The 22,993-nt window shown below is 40.4% G+C and overlaps 1 protein-coding gene across 4 annotated transcripts; it reads right to left on the reverse strand.

The window, feature by feature from the left end:
* Nucleotides 1-1,078: 1,078 nt before the first annotated feature.
* Nucleotides 1,079-21,068, reverse strand: GATA2 (GATA binding protein 2). Of its 4 annotated transcripts, none has more exons than XM_069968738.1 (6): nucleotides 20,982-21,068; nucleotides 10,172-10,520; nucleotides 7,859-8,416; nucleotides 6,213-6,391; nucleotides 4,027-4,152; nucleotides 1,079-3,187 (listed from the first exon to the last, which is right to left on the reverse strand). In XM_069968738.1, the coding sequence occupies exons 2-6, from the start codon at nucleotides 10,401-10,403 to the stop codon at nucleotides 2,888-2,890; spliced, it is 1,395 nt and encodes a 464-aa protein (XP_069824839.1). In that variant the 5' UTR covers nucleotides 10,404-10,520; nucleotides 20,982-21,068; the 3' UTR covers nucleotides 1,079-2,887. The 4 variants fall into 4 exon arrangements, with proteins under 4 accessions (XP_069824839.1, XP_069824840.1, XP_069824841.1 ...); XM_069968739.1 differs by lacking the exon at nucleotides 20,982-21,068 and adding an exon at nucleotides 17,127-17,207; XM_069968740.1 differs by lacking the exon at nucleotides 20,982-21,068 and adding an exon at nucleotides 11,173-11,231 and having other exon boundaries at nucleotides 6,213-6,358.
* Between the last annotated feature and the right edge of the window lie 1,925 nt (nucleotides 21,069-22,993).

Genomic DNA, 22,993 nt, shown 5'->3' on the forward strand with positions numbered 1-22,993 from the left:
CAAAAATTGCAGGAAGATATGCTAGTGCCATATTTGTATTCAACAAAAGTTTTTTTTTCTGCTGTTTTTCAAGTCCTATAAGTCTATTAGGGAAACACCATAAAATAAACCATAACCAGAGAATGGTAAAAAAAAAAAAATGCCAATGACCCCCCCCCCCCCCCCCCCCCTCTCTCAAACATCGAAAGGTCAGAGGAAAACCACAAAACTGTATGGTGTTTTTTATATCTCACTTCTTACTTTCAGGTAAGATCTGCCGACAGTGGATTTTTGTGTAAATCCACTGTAATAAAAGAAAGAAAGATTCCTTAGAAAATCTGGTTTCCTGGAACAATGGAGTTGAGTTAGGGTTCAGCTGACACATTTGTTAAGACTTTTTTTTTTCTTCTTCTTCTTTAGAAAACGTGGCAAAATATTGTTACGTCTACATAAAAAGTACTTTTTTTTTTGGTTTTCGCAAAATATGCCCCGTACTAGGTAAGGTATACTACTATAGCCTTTTTTTTTTTTTTTTTACCTTAGGCCTTTCTGTTCTGTATAACTTCAAAAGTACCAACACATGTACAAAATCATACAAGACAAAGACCAGCAAAAACACCTTTAAAACATCACCAAAATGCTTGAAAACGCATGGCATTTTTTTAATATGCATCTTAAAAGACTAAAAAAAAGTATTGTGTGTTGAGGAGCCCTGAGGCTATGTTTACTAAAAGCAAGAAACACATGAAAAAAAAAATGCTCAAAAAACGGAGTGTAAATACCTCCTAAAAACTGCAATGATAGAGAAATTATTAATAGAAATTATCTATTTATAAAGGATGCCTAAAAGTAAGGTTTTCTGATCAAGCTGTATAAAATTATTTCTCATAGGTTTATCGATCAAGCGCAATTCCACAGGAGTCGTATAATTTTGAACTTCTAGGAAACTGACATTTTGAAAAAAAATAATATATAACACCCGAATCTTATAACTAAAATAATTTATGAATTCAAAATAAATAAATAAATATAAAAATAAAGAACGATAAATCCAAAATTCCACAAAAAGTTGTTTTTTTATTCTTAATATTCACCTTCATTGAATAGGAGGATAGCATACACTTTTTACAGACAATATTATAAACATGGTGTACAGAATCAACAATAACTTAAGGTCACTAAACAAAACAAGGTAAAAAAAATACTGTATAATTTTATGCGGCTACCGATACAAAATAATTTATTCCGGGCCTCAGACTGAACTGCAGGCTGGCAAGATATTGCACTCATTTGTTTTCCTCTTGTATCAGTAATATTTTCTTCAAATACCCCCCTTCCAACCCCAATAAAAAAAAAAATAATAATAAAAGGTACAAAATAATGTACAGCTTGTACCATGAATGTTAACCCCTCATACAGCCAGGATATGAGGACAATTACTGAAGTGTTTCCTGGCTGATAAGAGTTTAAAGAAATTTTAAAGAACCTTAGGGCGCAATCCCAAACCCTTTTTTTTTTTCATTAACCGTCTTCCTTATGTGTGCGTCTATCCCTGTCCTGATGATATCTGTACTTTAGCCTCCCCTCATACAATTTGGCCCTTACTTCATTCTCTAATCGTCTGTGTTCTATATTTATTCTATAAATATCAGAATGGGAACGTTTATTCATAGAAAAATTATTTTCTTGTACATGGATGGGTTTTATTTGCTGTATACAGCTGTATTTTATCCTCCACCCAGCTTTGCCCTTAGATTAATAATTCATATATACATAATGATGTGATATTAAATTGTTAACATTAAGATATTTGGGAAGGGTCAAGCATATGATACATTTTCACATTATTATATTGAGATTTCAAAATAAAAAGAAAAATGATCTGCCAGTTTTACAAATTTTTCCTTTAAACGATAGATATGGGGACACAGAGGACTGGTTTCTTTTTTTATGACTTAACAAGAAGAGAGATGATGTTCTCAATGCCCAAAAACTGTTGGTCACTCAATAAAATAATAAAATTTGAGGGCACATATAGAAGAAGCCATTCCACATTCAATAAAATATCAGGAGTATGGATATAAATATCTCTGTGTTACATGGAGAACCTATTTGATTTAAAGAAAGTCTGGCACATGCAAACACAAGAATGTCGGGGAGCTGAGCCAATGAACCTTAAAAATAAAAATCGAAAAAAAAAAGATATAAAAGCTCTAGAAATCTTGGATCAGATGAAATCACTTACAGAGAACCACATAAAACAATTGTCAATGTTTGCTTTCATGGTTGTTTAGTCCAAAACCTCTTCACCAGCGGCAGAAGGGTTAAGTTCAGGTCAAAGATGTTATGGTGGTCTTGTCCAAGAAGGGCGGCAGCGAAAGAGCTCACAGACCAGATGACCCCAGGACAAGGGCAAAGACGGATTGAAAAAAAAAATCCAGGAGCAAAAAATAAATATTTTTTTTTCTTTTTTTAAAATTAAGCCTTAGATTTTAATTTTGTTTTCTATATATAAAGGTGTCCATTTGTAACAAGTCTGCAGTATAAATCCAGCATCAACTACCACTGGGTCTTTTCCACCCACAAGAGACGTTAATGTATTTACAATATTCACAGTAATTTAAAAACAAAACAAGAAAGTAACAAGATAAAATCTCACTACGTCCACCTTTTTACCTTCACTGCGGGTTGGTCAGTAAGTGGAAAACAGATTATTCCTTTTTCCAGTCCAGGGGGAGGAAAGTGCTTATCTGGTCCCACCAAAGAGTCCTGTTTAAGTCCAATGTGAATGCCTATCTGATGCAACAGACGAGGTGCAGGCCAGTTCTACATTGTCTTCTTGGAGGACTCTGGGCGCCAACCCAGGCAATGCCCACATGCTCTTATACAGTCTGTAAAGGAATTATATTTATCCCATTGCTGTTACCATGCTGGATGGGTGTGGGTGCCCAAAGGACAAACTAGAGGAAGGGTGGATGGGTGTTGGTGTCTGCAAGATGTGGCCGGAATGGCTGAAAGGAGGCAAATGCCCCATTGGAGCCATGTGACTAGCCAGGGCAGCTGCACTGAAAGGGGAGGTTTTCTCCTGCATACACTTGGAAAGTTCCTCAAAACACTCCGAGCCTTTCTTATTTTTCTTGGACTTGTTGGACATTTTCCTATTCCTGGTCTGAATTCCTTCCTTTTTCATGGTCAGGGGCCTGTTCACCTGTAACAGAATACAAGAACATCAGACTTGGCCTAATTTAAACCATGTACAATACATCTGCACTCTTGTGGAATTGATGTGCTAGGTTAATGCTATTTCCTTGACAATTATGATGTTAAACATCACGCACTGCAAATAACATGTTCTTTCTATCAAGCAGGTCACAAATGTTTTTGTTTTTGTTTTTTTGTTTTTTTTTTTACTTTTTTAATGTTTTATTCTTACAAAATAAAAACCATCTTATTGAGCTTAGCCAATGATTATCATGGGGATGTGGTATATGTAAATAGGTGCCTGCTTATGGTGACTTAACACTGAGACAACTAACCCATTGTGCCTCAAGCCTCAGTACTGTCACTGGTGCCATGTAAACAAACACAGTAATTGACAGCAATGACTACCTTATATGTTGTTATAATACAAAATAAGTTGGCGCTATATAAATAATGCATAAAAAGTATGTGTAATTATATGATACAATGGTATGCTATAATAATTGATAATATTTGATATTATCCATTCAGATTTGTGTTAGACAAGAAAAAAATCATTTCCCATCATAGGCAGTCAAGGGGTTAAACAGTCGTCATCCAAATTAATTCAACAAATTGAAAGAGAAGGGATGATTGTGCGGCTATTGTCTTGCCATCTCCCTTTGGTTTTACAGGGCTGCAGTGGCCAAGCTGTTGCATTGTTAGGTCACATTGGATGTGGCATTGCTATGCTGGAGAATGAATTGTGCATTACCCTAGGGAGCACCTAACAGAAACCAATCTCATTGAATTCCAAGCAAGCCAAGCTCTGCCATAGCATGCATCCCATCACCAGGGGCAACTTACATTGTGTAATTTGTAGTACAGTCCACAGGCGTTACACACTGGGTCTCCATTTGCATTGCGTCGCCATAAGGTTGTGGTGGTTGTTTGACAGTTTGCACAACAGGTCCCTGCTCTCCGAGCTGCTGACTGTAAAAGGATGGATCAATACAGGTCATTATGGGCCCCAGTAACAATGCCCTCTTTATTGTCTTACAGTTGACAAAACAAAAATTAAATTGTTTATACACAGATGGAGTCGGAATTTATTGGTGATTACTGAAAATTAATTAAAGAGCAAAATGTTATTTCATATGATACAACCATTGATATATAGTAAGTAGTAGTATCCAAATACTTGGTTAACAATTAACCCTATGCTATTTTCCTAGTACAAGTATTGCTCATATAGAGAATGATAATGACTAAACAGCCACTTGTGGATTTTTCAGAATTTAGATCTTCATCTGTAAGATGGTAACATATATATAGAGCTAAATTCAGAACAAATGGGTGGACTAAGAAATCACAGAGATGCCCAATAGGAATACCCCAGGTGGAGAAGAGAGCCCAATGTTTAGCTGCTCATGGGAATCACTCCAGTGTTGTCACTACTCCTTTCTGTCACCTGTGATATTATCAGAATTATTCACACAACTTTCCCTGTTTTACTAACAAAAAATATGAAAATGGATACAAATAGTGCGGCCACTGTCCCAGTCCTCCTGTTTTATACTATATCTTATTCCTCAAATTAGGATTAAGTCTAAAAAAACAACACATGTAAAAGAAAGTTCCAAAACCTATCAGGTTCAGTCATCTCCCTGGCTTTGCAATCCATTGCCTTATTATAATCCCCTTAATAATTTGTTTTTCAGGCTTCTTGACAATGCTGCCACCAGGGAGTTCACTATTCTAAGCTTGAAAGTCAATTAGGCAGAGAAGAGCTAATGTTCTAGGTGACTCAAAGGAATTCCCCTTCTCTGAGTAACCCCCTGGCAGGATGACTTCGAGGTCAGCACAAAGACTAACAGTGCAGCTGGCACCTTAGGAGTTAATATTTCTGATATGTGTTTTTTGGTGTTCTCCCTCCCTTCCCCCCCTCTCAGCCTTTCCAAGAAAACACACAAAAAATCCATTTATTATTATTAACCTCAGAGGCATTATTTGTAAAGTATTGGACATTTCAAAACAGCCGGGACAGCCTCGCCTAGGGTAAACTCTCTAAACTTTTTATTTTATGTCCGGAAACAGAGAGTCGAGGTTTCCTTATCAGCACAATGCAGATATCCGGATAGGAAGCTTCCAGCATGAGCTCACATAGAGCCCTGGACAACAAAGACAAGTTCCCCAACACAAAGTGTGGAGGTGACTCCATGGAAAAAAAAAAAAAAAGAATAGCTTATAAAATGTAGGAATTGTCTGAGTCCTGGAGAGAGGGGGATTAGAAGTCACTCTGCTGCTCCAGACTACACAAGACAAGTGACTCCATGGCCTCACACAGCCACATTACAGCCAGGGTGTTCCCCTGATTTATGAGGCTGATAAGGGGCAGCAGGGCAATCAGACCAAGCCTGGACAGCCGCCATTGTTCTCCAGCTGATGGCTCACGGCAGCTGCTGGGGTACTACAAGTCCCAGCATGCAAACCTACACCAGGGCTGCAAATCTAGGCGGAATTATCGGGCTTTACCGAGCTTTAGTATTACATTCCTGGTAATATCTGATCTGCTTAGTAAAAATGGTAGATTATATGAGCAATAAAGATTATGCTTAGTAAAAATGGTAGATTATATGAGCAATAAAGATTATGCTTAGTATCTCTGTGATCAAATACATATTTTAAAAAAACGTAGGAAATGAAGAACAGTGACATCACAAACAGGTATCTTATCCCCTATAGACCAATCTACACTGTACAGATTGTGAGCTCTGCTGCCAAGATCGAATAAAGTGCTAGATTAGTATGCATATAATAATAATAATAATAATAATAATAATAGTAATAATAATCACAGCACCACAGCAAAATGTAGGTTATGCAGCCAAGAAGAAGCAGAATAGGAGAAAGACAGATCCCCAGTCTGTGACACTACAACGTCCAGCATGCTGAGAGCTATCACTATACATTATAAGGAGGGTGACAGACTGGAGAGTTGCCATCATTATTCTCGCCCCCCCAGAAGCAGTGCCCCCACCATAGACACCTACCAGTCTCCTCTTGGGCTTAATGAGTGGTCTGTTCTGACCATTCATTTTGTGGTAGAGGCCGCAGGCGTTGCAGAGATAGTGGCCGGTGCCGTCCCTCCTCCACAGCGGCGTGGCCGTAGCTCCGCAGTTCACACACTCTCTCCCTTCTAAATGGAAACACGAAGAAACCGGATTTCTTTCTTTAAAAACAAATTCACAATATTTTTGCACTGATCTCCAGACACAAATCATACAGAAGAAGTAAGATCTGCACAGTACTACGAGGGGAGGGATATATATATATATATATATATATATATATATATATATATATATATATATATATATATATTATGCCTCTATCCTCAGCCATGTAACATCACTGCGCTCTGGTAAACGTTATTGTTTATCCTACTTGTGTTCTATCAATAATATTTATCTTCTTGTAATAAACATTGTATTTATCATATTATCTAAACATTCTGTACACATGGCATCCACCACGCTCAATGCTTCTCACTCATGTTGATAATACGGATTTTTAACAAACTATATTGGAAGCTTTTTATCCAATTCTTACAAAAAAAAACAAAAAAACAAAGGGAATCAAGTTGGGAAGAGATCGAATCAAACTAATAATAATAATAATAATAATATTCACATCAGTAGTGTCACTAAACACTACATGTATTCTATAAGAGAGACCACTCTGGATGAGATTCCCTCTATATGTCTGCACAGGGAGCAGGACATTCTCCTGACATTTTCTGCCTTTTATATTTTTATATGAATTATTTCTTGCACCAAATAACAATCCATAGTGTGAGACATAGAAGATGCTGTATGGATGCTGATGTTATGTATTACAGTGATCATTCGGCCCTATAATGGAAATCTCTGCAGACTTCATCTTATATTCGGGGTGTATTAAATCACCACAAGTTATAATAACGTTCCCCAAAGTTTATATCATTAACGGAGGTTTAATAAAAATTGTAAAAATGTATTACAAATAAGTAATATCTTTGCCTATTTAACATGTGTCTAATATGAATAATTTATTATAGAGTGCCACCTCCAACATCTCTATAGTCATGAACGAGATCTCTAGATAGAATGGAATAGTAAAGTCATATTTAATCTATTAGCCTAGTCCTGCAGCCATAGTCGCCCACCAAGCCCCCCCAGATGAGGTCATGTTTGTAGTGTGGCCAGTTCCCCCTGAAGGGCATGTAGCCCACCTATTTATAGTGATTTATCCCTGCCATGTTTAACAAATATATCCAGCCAGTGCCAGTGTGTGTTCCTGAGCTCTGCAGGGATATAGTCTATACATATGCAGGGGTTGGCTTGCACTGTATATATATATATATATATATATATATATATATATATATATATATGTACTGTACCTTATGAATATTGTGATGTCATGTGACAAGTAAAGTGTATGGGAGAGAATAGGTAAGTTTTCCTATAGACAGGGGGTGGTCCTTATTAGGGACCCATCCTCACCTATGGTGATTGATAGTCTATAGCTTTCTATAGAAGGAGGAGAATTCTTTATTTCCATGTGTGACTAGTATGTATTGGCTATCAATGTGATAATGTATTGATCAGGTTTGGATACAGTCAGCAGGAAGTTAGGGGTGTTTCTGGGGTCTCACCTGAACAGGATCTGCTCTTGCTCCTCTGTTTCGGGGTGAAGCTGGAGGCTGGGCCCCCCAGGAGGCTGCCGGGGTGGAAGAGGCTGCTGCTGTAGTCGTGTGCTGCGGGCACATAGGACGGGTAGGTGGGAATGGGGTGGTGGGTGGATGACTGGGTGCCCATATGTCCCAGGCTGCTCCTCAGGGGGCTGCCACTCTCCATCTTCATGCCCTCAGACAGGGACACCTGGTACTTGATACTGTCCTTGTCCTCCGCCCGGGAGGAGGTGGGGGAGGCTGCGCTGCCCGGGTCCGGGGATACATCCTTGGGAGGGGTCGGGGGGAAGCCGAACAGGTGCGGGCTGGAGTGGGAGGTTGGGGGGGCCCCCGAGGAGCCCCCGCCCGGGTACAGGGAGCCGCCGGTGGCCGCGTGGTGCAGGGGGGTCTTCGCGAATGGGCTGACGGTCCAGGGGTTGTGGTGGTGGGCGGCGGACAGGGCCGACTTGCCGCTCTCCAGCCAGGGCAGCCCGGGGCTGTGCAGGATGTGTGGCCGGCACATCTGGCTGCTGGTCAGGCGGGCTGCGGGCACAAGAGGCGGACATTAGTCAGGTATATATTACTATATACTATGGGCAATACTACCATCAGGATGCCAGGTTATATACCAGTATATACACACGAGAGGCGGACATTAGTCAGGTATATATTACTATATACTATGGGCAATACTACCATCAGGATGCCAGGTTATATACCAGTATATACACACGAGAGGCGGACATTAGTCAGGTATATATTACTATACAATATGGGCAATACTACCATCAGGATGCCAGGTTATATACCAGTATATATACACGAGAGGCGGACATTAGTCAGGTATATATTACTATATACTATGGGCAATACTACCATCAGGATGCCAGGTTATATACCAGTATATATACACGAGAGGCGGACATTAGTCAGGTATATATTACTATATACTATGGGATACTACCATCAGGATGCCAGGTTATATACCAGTATATATATACACACGAGAGGCGGACATTAGTCAGGTATATATTACTATATACTATGGGCAATACTACCATCAGGATGCCAGGTTATATGCCAGTATATATACACGAGAGGCGGACATTAGTCAGGTATATATTACTATATACTATGGGCAATACTACCATCAGGATGCCAGGTTATATACCAGTATATATACACGAGAGGCGGACATTAGTCAGGTATATATTACTATATACTATGGGCAATACTACCATCAGGATGCCAGGTTATATACCAGTATATATATACACACGAGAGGCGGACATTAGTCAGGTATATATTACTATATACTATGGGCAATACTACCATCAGGATGCCAGGTTATATGCCAGTATATATACACGAGAGGCGGACATTAGTCAGGTATATATTACTATACAATATGGGCAATACTACCATCAGGATGCCAAGTTATATACCAGTATATATACACGAGAGGCGGACATTAGTCAGGTATATATTACTATACAATATGGGCAATACAATATGTACTATGCAATATGTGCAATTCCATCATCCCCAACATGCAGCAGGTTATATTCTTGTATATATACACGAGAGGCGGCCATTAGTCAGGGACACATTACTATACAATATGTGCAATACTATCATCCCCAACATGCAGCAGGGATGCCAAGTAATATTCCAGTATATATATATATACACCAGAGATATTCTCACATGCAGCCTCTATGCATGGCATATGGCATAACAGGCTATTCTGTGAGAAACATACTGACTGATCATGTGCACAGTACACACCATGCGTCTATCATGTACACATCGCATTACAGGGACAGTTTTATATAAATATATATACATCTATATATATCTATATTACAATAAAGACGCCTGTAACCCCTGAGATAAAGTAGTAAAGCCCAGCACACGGACATGAAACCAATAAGTTGTTAATAAATAAATATTATTCAGTCACATCACAGAATACTGAGGCCCAAATCTAATCACCCCCCCCCCCCCCCCCCCATTACACAATATACAAGACCCCCGAATCTGCCACTATTGTAAGGCCCATATTATTATGGGGATCAATCTTGCTATTTCCATATAGTTTTTATATAATATGGTAAAGATAATAATAAAGTTTGTACAGGATGAATAATTGTGGTAGGACCTTCCTGTATTGTCAGTGAGTGGCATAGAAAGGGTTACAAAAATGGCCCCCAGTGGGGAAGGAAGTATTTCAGAGATTGCGCTGGAGTTTAGTGTTCCCCATAAGATAACCGCATAGACATAGGTTGGCATACATACCGTGCGCCTGGCTGTACGAGACCCGGGCCCGGGCATGGGCAGAGTTGGCATAATAAGGATTTCCCTGGGAATCCAAGTGGTTGAAGAACACATCTACCTCATCCGGAGGTAAGAGCTGCGTGGGCTCCATGTAGTTATGTGCCAGTCCTGGGTGGTGGCTTTCTGGGTGCTGGCCATTGAGCACGGGGTGGTGTGCCATCCAGCGAGGCTGGTCGGTGGCCACTTCCATCATGGGTTATTATTCACTCCAAAGAGAGCCAAATCCCTGGAGCCTTATATCACTCAGGCGTCTGAAAGCGAAAGTGAACTCCCTTTAAGTCCCTCGAACGACCACAAGAAGCTGCAACACCTGTAAAGAAAGGTACAAACTGCGTTATCCTCAGCTTCTTTAATAATAATAATAATAATAATAATAATAATAATAATAATAATAATATGCCCACATGCCAGCAAATACCCAGCTCTGCCCCCTCCCTGCCAGCTATGGTGCGCCCAGTCCCTACTGGCTGCATGGAAAGCATCACGAAGCAATAATACATAATAATACATGGGCTCAATGCTAGTCCTATATCATATGGCTTATATCTCAGTAATCCTTATGTTATTGCTCTCAAAAGAGTGTCACCATGATACATACATGTAAGACTATAATACATCCATCTAATGATACTATCCATAATACATACTGACCATTATATATATATATATATATATATATATATATATACATATACAATGTTACTGACCATAATTACTAACCATAATATACCATATAATGTTACTGACCATAACACATAGTGACAAGATGGAGAAAGGAAATACATTGTAGCAGTGCAGATAGGTAGACGCCTGATCTATAGTCCTGGCTATTAGATACAATGTAACTAGTAACATTACAATAGATCAGTCAGAGAAGTTACATTGTATTCACTAAATAAACCTGGGCAGCATTGTGCTGAGTGTAGCAGGGAAGAGGGGAAAGTTCCCCCCGAGTTACTTACAGCAGTCAGCAGTTCCCCCAGAGAGGGCAGCTTCAGGAGAGGGCAGCAGGGCAGCAGGGTTCCGGGGGCAGCAGGGCTCCGGGGGCAGCAGGGCAGCAGGGCAGCGGCTGTTAGTCAGATGGCAGCCTCTCCAGCTCTGGCCTCCCCTGGAACATCCCGCAGCATCCTATGTCAGCCCTGGCGCCAGCTGGACTCCCTTCACTAGACATGAACTAGAGAGCCTCGCACAGCTAATAACCCCCGGCCAGCCAATCACAGGGCGCCGTCACTCAGCCCGGCGCTGCTATTGGTCACTCCCCTGAAAATCCACATTCCCTAATTCACTCCAAACATCTAAAGAGCCCGGGGGGGGGGGGGGGGGGGGGGGGGGGGGGTCTTCATTACTGAAGGGGGGGGGGGTCATTAGTGAGTCCACTAATGGGAGGGATTGTCTGCTGTAGGATTTACATACACTATACATCTTGTAAATGTTTATTGCATTGCCAAATGTATACTCCTCAGATATGTATTGCATGTGTATGTATGCAGAGACATCAGATAGATCGATAGATATTCGATGTATTCATGATAATCCATTACTAGAGATGCAGGTAACATCTATCGATATATCTCCCCATGCAGGCGCGCAGTACAGTCATCCAGCGCACCAGGGAAAAGAGAGGAAGGTTTCAAAGTTTCAATTGAAGTTTATATCATTAACTAATAATATACATTGCTTTTTTATTTCAATTGTTTCCACATCTCATCACAATGGAATCTTAAAATATTTCGTGTTGAATATATCTGGCTAGATAAGGGGGGGGGGGGGGTGTATATATAAACAAAATAAAGAGAACTGATACATCAGATAGGAAAATAAAGATAGAGTTAACAGAAGGGAGAATGTTGTAGGTTAATGGATAGATAGGAGATACAATGATAGATTGATAGATGCTAGATATAAGATATGTAGATTGATAGATTGTCTGCATAGATACGTGAAAAGAAAGATAGATATATATGAGATACATAAGCAGATATCGGATAGATAGATAGATAGATAATAGATAGATAGATAGATAGATAGATAGATAGATAGATAGATAGGAGATAGATAGATAGATAGATAGATAGATAGGAGATAGATAGATAGATAGATAGATAGATAGATAGGAGATAGATAGATAGATAGATAGATAGGAGATAGATAGATAGATAGATAGATAGGAGATAGATAGGAGATAGATAGATAGATAGATAGATAGATAGATAGATAGATAGAAGATAGATAATAAATAGATATTTCATACAGTGATTGATTGATTGATTGATTGATTGAATGATTGGTAGAGATATTGATATGGGATGGATGGATAGGTTAATGGGTAGATAGGAGATGCAATTATAGATTGATAGATGCTAGATATGAGATATGTAGATTCATAGATTGTCTGCAAAGATACGTGAAAAGAAAGATGGATACATATGAGATACATAAGCAGATAGATAGGTATGCGATAGATAGATAGATAGATAGATAGATAGATAGATAGATAGATATGCGATAGATAGATAGATAGATAGATAGATAGATAGATATGCGATAGATAGATAGATGATAGATAGTAGATAGATAGATAGATAGATAGATGTTTGGATTGGTTTATAGCTTCCAGCCCGGTAGTTCAGTATTACTAGTCCCATGCTATGTCACTACAGATACTTGTATACAATACCTGTGTACTAGAGGACATACATAGCATGAGGCCATATGACGTATGTGCACGATATGAATATTAGATATGGGATAGTTCCTCGCGGTGCATTGTGGGCTCCAGGCCATACACTCTGTGCAGCCGGTGACTCGGGCCGGGACATGGATGGATTTACACATAAATAGTAAAATACACAATAAAGTCATGAGGGTAAAGTCTGGGCAAACACAAAGCAATAGAATATGCAGCAGCTCAGCTTTGTAGTCTCCTCCACCACAAACACCCAACTCATTACAGCCACACATGGTCATTCCCCCATTACACCGGCAGCCAAGGGGTTAATGCTAATAGTGGATTGTATTGTAGCGACCCAAAACAACGTAATGATGAATGCAGGGCGTGTATAGGCTGGGGGGCTGCAGACTGGGCCCGACTGGACCCTCTATGGGATGATCTGTGTGCTTTTCACAGAAGTTGGGGGGGGGGGATTTAAAGGGCTGAAAGTTAGTAATTAGGTAATAGGAGGCCGGCTCTCTGGCTCTCTGGCTCTCTGGCTCTCTGGCTCTCTGGCTCTCTGGCTTTTGATGCTGTCTCTCCAGTCCGCCAATGCAGCCATCCAGACGCCTGCTCCGTGACGTCACAGCTGCTGCAGCTACAGGGGAGGAAGCTCTCTCCTCTTCTTCACCCAACTCCAATCAGCTACAAGTGGGAGAGGATTGTCCTCCAAGGGAAAGCTGGGCAACACCAGGATGATGAGGGTGATTGTTCTCAGTGCCAGGCAGAAAGCTGGGCAACACCAGGATGATGAGGGTGATTGTTCTCAGTGCCAGGCAGAAAGCTGGGCAACACCAGGATGATGAGGGTGATTGTTCTCAGTGCCAGGCAGAAAGCTGGGCAACACGAGGATGATGAGGGTGATTGTTCTCAGTGCCAGGCATCCTAAGGGAGAACTGCTCAATATATGGGCCTGGGCAACACGAGGATGATGAGGGGTATTGTTAGTAGTAGTATATCAGGCTAATGTGATACATAACACGACCACCATAAGATGGACCCTTTAGCTATGAAGTGTCAGCTCTTGGGGCTCGTACAATTGCACGGCGCCTCTACTTCCCATTGCAGATCTTACACTATGGCATACAGGGCCTGCGCCATATTCAGGGGCACAGAGTGAATTCTCCTGCGTGGGGAGAAGGAAGAAGAAGAGCTGTGAGGATGATGTGTTCTTTATTATTAGCCGGATTCTGGGAGGACTGGCCGGCGCTGCAGAGGTTAACTCCCCATAGAGTCAGGAGGAAATGCAGCGGCAGACAGAGGTTCTGTGTTCAGGAGAAGGAAGGAGAACCAGGGACCTCCGGACACCACAGCTACTGCCTGAGGACTGGGACAGGGATCTACTGCCTGAGGACTGGGACAGGGATCTACTGCCTGAGGACTGGGACAGGGATCTACTGCCTGAGGACTGGGACAGGGATCTACTGCCTGAGGACTGGGACAGGGATCTACTGCCTGAGGACTGGGACAGGGACAGGGATCTACTGCCTGAGGACTGGGACAGGGATCTACTGCCTGAGGACTGGGGACAGGGATCTACTGCCTGAGGACTGGGGACAGGGATCTACTGTCTGAGGACTGGGGACAGGGATCTACTGCCTGAGGACTGGGGACAGGGATCTACTGCCTGAGGACTGGGACAGGGATCTACTGCCTGAGGACTGGGAAAGGGATCTACTGCCCGGGGATCTGGGGGATCTGGATCCGGGGACTGAACCCCCTGGGTTACCGAAGGGACTGAAGATAAGGAAGCTGTAGGTGAGTAAGGACCGAGATCAGAGCTGTACACAGGACTGTGGGAGTGCTGCACGACTGGAGGGGACGACCACTACCGAACATGGGACGGTGCAAACCATAGGACAGGATCCATATACCTGCACAGTGTGACCCCACAAGCCACATGACCATATACCTGCACAGTGTGACCCCACAAGCCACATGACCATATACCTGCACAGTGTGACCCCACAAGCCACATGACCATATACCTGCACAGTGTGACCCCACAAGCCACATGACCATATACCTGCACAGTGTGACCCCACAAGCCACATGACCATATACCTGCACAGTGTGACCCCACAAGCCACATGACCATATACCTGCACAGTGTGACCCCACAAGCCACATGACCATATACCTGCACACACCCTGGACAGCAGGTCACTCTGCCACTTATTGCTGTGGTCGCTGCACAAACAATCGAGACAATACAGCGACACAACAATGGCCCCGAAAGTCCCCAGTCCCATTGTTATTGTATTGTTATTGGATACATTGTAACATTCGGAGGCTTTACTGACTATTCAGGTAATGAATAAATCTTTCCATGAAATACACAATAAATGATGGCTCCTCCTGCTCGTTTCTTTCTGCTAGATGGGAATCTGGGGGATCTATCAAGTCAGAAATACATAGAGCCTCCTGCGCCAATCTTAGCGCCAGATCCAGAGAGAGTCAGAGCCCAGTGTGACTAGTACTGGATATATAGGAGGAATCCCGGCTACTCCTGTCCTGGCCACTGCTGTGCTTAGTGCCTTCATATATATATATATATATATATATATATATATATATATATATATATATATATATATATAGTGTGTGTGTGTGTGTGTACAGTGTGTACAGTGTGTCACTCACCACAATAAAGTCACCAGGGCAGCTGAGGTCTGTGCCAGCTAGCTGTCACTGCTGCCCGGGCAGCCCCTGATAAGTGATGCTTGGATTACATGTTTAGATTGGAATTAAAGCCTTCTCACTCCCAAATTGTTAACCCCCCCTCTGCTGGTCCATAGCTGATAGGAATATTATTCTCTATGGAGAGCTGATCAGAGAGGGGCACTGGAGCTGTGGGCAGGGGGTGGAGGTGGCAGCTGACAGGGCACAGCCGCCTGCTCCGAGCTGGGCTTTATCCGTCTCGTGAATTCACTCCACGGGACATTAAATCCCGCGCACACGACCCTCTGTGGCAGCTTAGCCCAGTCCTGCCCCATTCACACGGCTGGTTACACAAGTCTTCTGGCCAATTTATCTGCACGTCCCTCCAGAGAGACTGCTGAATGCCCTCCACACAGTCATATATATATGTGTATGTATATATATATATATATATATATATATATATATATATATATATATATATATATATATATGTATGTATTTATACACACACATATTCTAATATCTAGATATTACGTTCTATTTTAGATATTACATATGTAATATTGTGTACTGCACAATGCTGTGAGATTATATACAGATGTGACAGGGCTGATGTTGCCTTCCCAGTGTTTAGGATGTAATGGATTGGTGATACTGGTGATACTGGTGTTACTACGGGTAATCTACATTATCTTTACTGGGCGACAAAACCCCTACATCCATCTAGTGTATAAAGATAGGTTTATCAGAGGGGGAGGAAGCGCAGACAGATAGAAGCGCACACATTTTGCCGACCATTAACGTCATAGAACCATTTCCACATTACATGTATATTGCGTTTAATATATCAACAGAATGAAACCCATCGTCATCATAATCATCGATACTATAAATATGGCACAATTGGGCGTCCACAGAACGCACACCAAATGAAATACCGCTCATGATTGTAAAATTACAGAAATAATAATAATAATAATAATAATAATAATAATAATAATAATAATAATAATAATACTACATTGAATTCCTCCTTTGTATTTGCATTAACCACCTGTATGCTGAGCTGAGTGTGACTAGGTCACATCCATGTTATATGTGACTATATATATTTTCTGGTTTGGGGAGGTTTTGCGTTTTTTTTGCATGTGCGCATGCAGTGTATATGTTGCGCGTAACTTGCGCTTGTGTTATATGTTGCGCGTAACTTGCGCCTGTGCGTATGCAGTGTAGCTGTTGCGCGTAACTTGCGCCTGTGGGCAGAGAAGCGCTGGAGAGACCCGGGTAACGTGTAATGTTCCCATGGGCGGCATATAGTCTTACTTCTGTTGCTGCTCCATTCTTCTCGCCTTTCCTATGTGCTCCTAATTGGTTTACGGCGGTAATGACAAGGATAGAGGACGCCAAGTATCATCATCATCCTCCTCACATCCTCCAGCAGCAGAGGACCAGGCGCAATTCTACTAACACACAGCACAACACTCATCCCAGTGTCACAGCTGTAGTGATAATGATGGGGGTGAAGGTGGAAGATGTACTTACCAGCCTGGACACCCAACTGAAAGGTCTTGGGGTTCAGATGGAAGAACCCTTCATTCCAACCCAGTAGCTGCTGTGTGAGCTGGAGAGGACACTGAGCTCCCTCTCCACACAGGTAGAGACATTACAGGCACGTAGCACTGGCGTCACTGCTGCTGTGCACACTCAGCTCTGCTGCCTCCCGGCACACTCCTGCTGCTGCAAATGGAGGGGACAGTGTGTACAGAGAGGGACTAGGAACCCAGACCGCTATGCTGCCCTGTGGAAACATATGTATCCATCCTACACAACATGCACACCTGATATACAAGAGGGGCAGCACCTGCCTGTATCCATCACCACAGGGACACGTAGGAGACTCCAGCCTGAGGGAGCATATAATAATAATGATAATGATAATAATAATAATAATAATAATAATAATAATAATAATAATAATAATAATAATAAGAAGAAGAAGAAGAAGAAGAAGAAGAAGAAGAAGAAGTGTGTTAGATATACTATGATAGATAGATAGATAGATAGATAGATAGATAGATAATGTATGAGGTGGGTACAATATAGATATATTGATTCGATATGAGATCGATTAGATAAGATAAACATAAGGGATCGATATGAGATATTTTCCCCAGTCCCAGTTAGGAAGGTAAGCACCTCTATGTGATCAGGTCGGTCTTGTTATAATCAGTGATCGTTTCCAGTTCTATAATAATATGAGTTTGTTTTCAACTTTCCGTGGACAACTATAATAGCAGCCATCCCGAGATGTAGCAGAGCCGAGATAGTGCTGCTTGGTATTCTATCCCATAGAGTTTCAGCATACACATGGTGGCTATTGGTTATTAGTCTCGTGTCTCCATATCTATAACTGCTGCTCGGGCAAGTGTTTCCACCTCGTCCCCTGCTCCTCCAGATAAGATGATGATGATGGTGATGATGATGATGATGATGATGATGATGACAGCAGTAGATTATCGGGCTGGAGCTGGAGATGGACAGATAACGTTCTCCTATCTGCCAGCGCTACATAACACCCAGCGCTAACCCATTATAACCCATTACAAGGCAGAGCATTGCGCCGGGCAAATCCTCTTATCCCCCCGCTTCATGTGTGCGCCCCTCCGCTCCTGGGCACGTGTGTGAGGGATCAGCTCCCCTAATACCGGGGCTGAGGGATCCTGCACACTATTGGGGGGAAGGAAGGGGGGGCTCTCCTGCATAATATAAGATGGGCTTAAACATGCAAAGCTCTAATCTCCTGCACGGGACCGGGCTGCGCCTATAGAGCAGGTGCTGGGGACAGGGCTGGCTGCGACATTATTCTCCAGCAGCTCCTACAAAGTGCTGGCCGTCCATTCCCACCATAGAAAAGTCTCTATATCCATCTATGTATCTATATGTATATACAGTATATTATTCTCCAGCAGCTCCTGCAAAGTGCTGGCCATCCATCCATTCCCATCATAGAAAAGTCTATATATATATATATATATATATATATATATATATATATTTATTTATATTACAGTATATTATTCTCCAGCAGCTCGTACCAAGTGCTGGCCATCCATCCATTCCCACCATATACGTCTCTTCATCCATCTATGTATCTATATGTATATACAGTATATTATTCCCCAGCCTCGTACAAAGTGCTGGCCATCCATCCATTCCCAGGCTGCTCCCACCATATAAAAGTCTCCACATCCATCTTTTTATCTAAGATTTAGATGTAAATAGAGTATAACACATGATGTTCACAGTTTATATATATATATATATATATATATATATATATATATATATATATATAATTTATTTTTTTTATGTAACTTTAAAAAGGAATCACTAGTTCTATCGTCTTTCATCCATCCATCCATCTATCTATTATCTATATCACGAATAGCCGAGCTATCTTCTCCATATTCTCTTGCACGGATGTTCTGAATTCAAATATGTAACAATTTTTACTTATTTTGTATTAAAAAATAAATAAATAAATAAATAAAAATAATATATATATATATATATATATATATATATATATATATATATATATATATATATATATATATAACAAAGTGTACGAGTATTTAATAATAGAATAACCTCTACACAGATAACTAGATGCTAGGAAATTGTGCTGAGATTATCCCTAGAAACAAGGCTAATGTAATATATCAGATGAATCCATGCAGTATACACAGCAGACTGGGCGGATGCGTTGTACATAATATGGCAGCCTTCTCTGTACGAGGCTTCGGGATCCTATAGCTTATTGGAACCTGTAAGATCAATAAATATAGAATAGGCTATATGAAGGGAAGTCAGAGGTAATATAGAAGGTGATTTTCCTGTGCAGATGACCAGGTGTGGGCTGGATGATGATGCTGCAGATGAAGCGGAGAAGCTGCCGGTACCGCAGCCATGTGCACAGCCTCCAGCCGCTCCCTGTCACTATCCATTTACTAACCTCACCAATATCTGTCCCTGAGGAGAAGCCGCTGCCTGCCCCAATATATACACTGCCCTGTACAGATTATAGTGTAACTCTAGCCATATATAACACTATAGCACATCAACACCTGAGAGTAGAAAGAAACAACAACTAATATGTCCAGGCAAAACATACCAACAATTCTGCACTTATAATATCCATATATAATAGAGAGATTCTAATATACGATGAAACAGATAATAATTAGACAGGAGCTTAGGGACATCCCATTATACAGTGCACAAACAAACAAACAAACAGCTAAACAACAAACGCAACTCCATATATCTGTACAACCAATATTACTGTACAGCTATAGAAAGTATATAGATCTGTACAACCAATATTACTGTACAGCTATAGAAAGAATATAGATCTGTACAACCAATATTACTGTACAGCTATGGAAAGTATATAGATCTGTACATCCAATATTACTGTACAGCTATGGAAAGTATATAGATCTGTACAACCAATATTACTGTACAGCTATGGAAAGTATATAGATCTGTACAACCAATATTAATGTACAGCTATAGAAAGTATATAGATCTGTACAACCAATATTACTGTACAGCTATGGAAAGAATATAGATCTGTACAACCAATATTATTACTGTACAGCTATGGAAAGAATATAGATCTGTGCAACCAATATTACTGTACAGCTATAGAAAGTATATAGATCTGTACAACCAATATTACTGTACAGCTATAGAAAGAATATAGATCTGTACAACCAATATTACTGTACAGCTATAGAAAGAATATAGATCTGTACAACCAATATTACTGTACAGCTATGGAAAGAATATAGATCTGTACAACCAATATTACTGTTCAGCTATAGAAAGAATATAGATCTGTACAACCAATATTACTGTACAGCTATAGAAAGTATATAGATCTGTACAACCAATATTACTGTACAGCTATGGAAAGAATATAGATCTGTACAACCAATATTACTGTACAGCTATGGAAAGTATATAGATCTGTACAACCAATATTACTGTACAGCTATGGAAAGTATATAGATCTGTACAACCAATATTACTGTACAGCTATGGAAAGTATATAGATCTGTACAACCAATATTACTGTACAGCTATGGAAAGTATATAGATCTGTACAACCAATATTACTGTACAGCTATGGAAAGAATATAGATCTGTACAACCAATATTACTGTACAGCTATGGAAAGTATATAGATCTGTACAACCAATATTACTGTTCAGCTATTGAATGAGTACTATATATAGATATTATAGATATATTATGTATCCTGGCAGTCTATATATATAACGCAGCCCCTGTGGACACTATGTGCCAGGCTTGGGAAGGGCCAGTCCTTACCTTGTCTCTGCCCTGTGGCTGGCAGACCTGGCAGGTGTCACATCCCCTTCTTGCACTGAAGCATGTGGGGCTCCCAGCTTCTCCTAGGGATACTGGGCTAGGTAGGCAGATCCCCTCTCCTCATATACACCAGCAGCACAGAGGATGCCAAGCAGTGTCTCTGCCTCTCTACAGCTGGCAGCAGCTTTTTTCTCCCTTGCATTGAGGATGGCACAGGGAAGGCTGAGTGTATTTATGTACATAATAAGGCGCTCTGCCCCTGGCCCTCATTTGCATTGTTACAATATCTATACAAGCTCATCGCATTGTCTGCCTCTTGCACCTATTGTTACTGGTTGCTGTCACTGCCTACGCGACTTGACTTTGATATTTGCTGTGGATTGATATTATGGCATCCAGGAGAGGCAGATCCCAGGCAGGCGCAGTAACTCTCCTATCTCCCACCTGTGGCTGCCCAGCTGCTGGAGAACTACAGAGCCCAGAGAACTAGGGCAGCCAGGCCAGTGGGGCACCTGGAGATCTCCAACAACCAGATCTTTCTAATGGAATTTGTGTATCAATAAATGTAATTATCAACAGGTTCTATCTATCTCCTATCTCTCTCTCTCTCTCTCTCTCTCTCTCTCTCTCTCTCTCTCTCTCTCTCTCTCCACCTACCTACCTATCTTTAGTATCAATATATCTCCTATTTTCGATACCTACTTACTCCATCTAGTTACCTTTCTTTAATATCTATCTATTATTTATCTATCATCTATCTATCTCTATATATTATCTATCTATCTATCTATCTATCTCTATATATTATCTATCTATCTATCTATCTATCTATCTATCTCTATATATTATCTATCTATCTATCTATCTATCTATCTATCTATCTATCTATCTCTATATATTATCTATCTATCTATCTATCTATCTATCTCTATATATTATCTATCTATCTATCTATCTATCTATCTATCTATCTATCTATCTCTATATATTATCTATCTATCTATCTATCTATCTATCTAATCTATCTATCTATCTATCTATCTATCTATCTAATACATGTACAAAAAAGATAAAGATGCCATTTGGAACAGACATAAGGGATAACCACATAAACAGTTTTTTTGTCATAATCCTTATAATCATCATCATCTTCATCATCATCATTTTCTCTCGCGCTCTCTACATGTATATACAGATTATTTGTGGAGAGCGATTATATTTTTTTTATGAACCTTGAATTTAAACTTTCTATTATCTATCTGTCTGTCTGTCTATCTTATCTAAGTATATATCTGCCTATTTTATTTTTAATATGTATTTACTGTCTGTCTGTCTATCTATCTATCTATCTTATTATTGCCTTTTCAGTCTATCCATACACAACCCTCCATGTAGATAATTATTAAAGTGTTTACATACCAATCTATAGTTACTTTACAGGTATATAACTATTGCTATCTGTCTATTTATATATATATATCCATATGTTTTAATCTACTAAATCTATCTATCTATCTATCTATCTATCTATCTATCTATCTATCTATCTATCTCCTATCTATCTATCTATCTATCTATCTATCTCCTATCTATCTATCTATCTATCTATCTATCTATCTATCTATCTATCTATCTATCTATCTATCTATCTATCTAATATCTCCCTGTTTCTATATAACCTGTATATATCTTCATTTTGGTAATTTTTGTCCTCGATTATTTGTTCCACTCCAGATGAAATAATTGCCAAGTACAATAAACACAATCATTTGAGCCATTTGCCTGTTGATATATTTCCTCCTCATTATGACTCCATCTTTGCTCTTGACTTGTTCTCTTTTGCGCTACAAAGACCCCCCTCCCACCCGAGAAGTGGCAGCACATAGAGAATCCATCTCCCGAGCATTGTTCCCTGGCATCAATGATGAGAGTGCCAGTATTTCATAGCTGATCAGTGCATTTCATCCTTCGCCCTCTTTATCTGCTTCCTCCCATTCTCCATTTTTATTTTC

This window comes from Dendropsophus ebraccatus, chromosome 4 (genome assembly GCF_027789765.1).
Source record: "Dendropsophus ebraccatus isolate aDenEbr1 chromosome 4, aDenEbr1.pat, whole genome shotgun sequence".
NCBI classification, from domain to species: domain Eukaryota; kingdom Metazoa; phylum Chordata; class Amphibia; order Anura; family Hylidae; genus Dendropsophus; species Dendropsophus ebraccatus.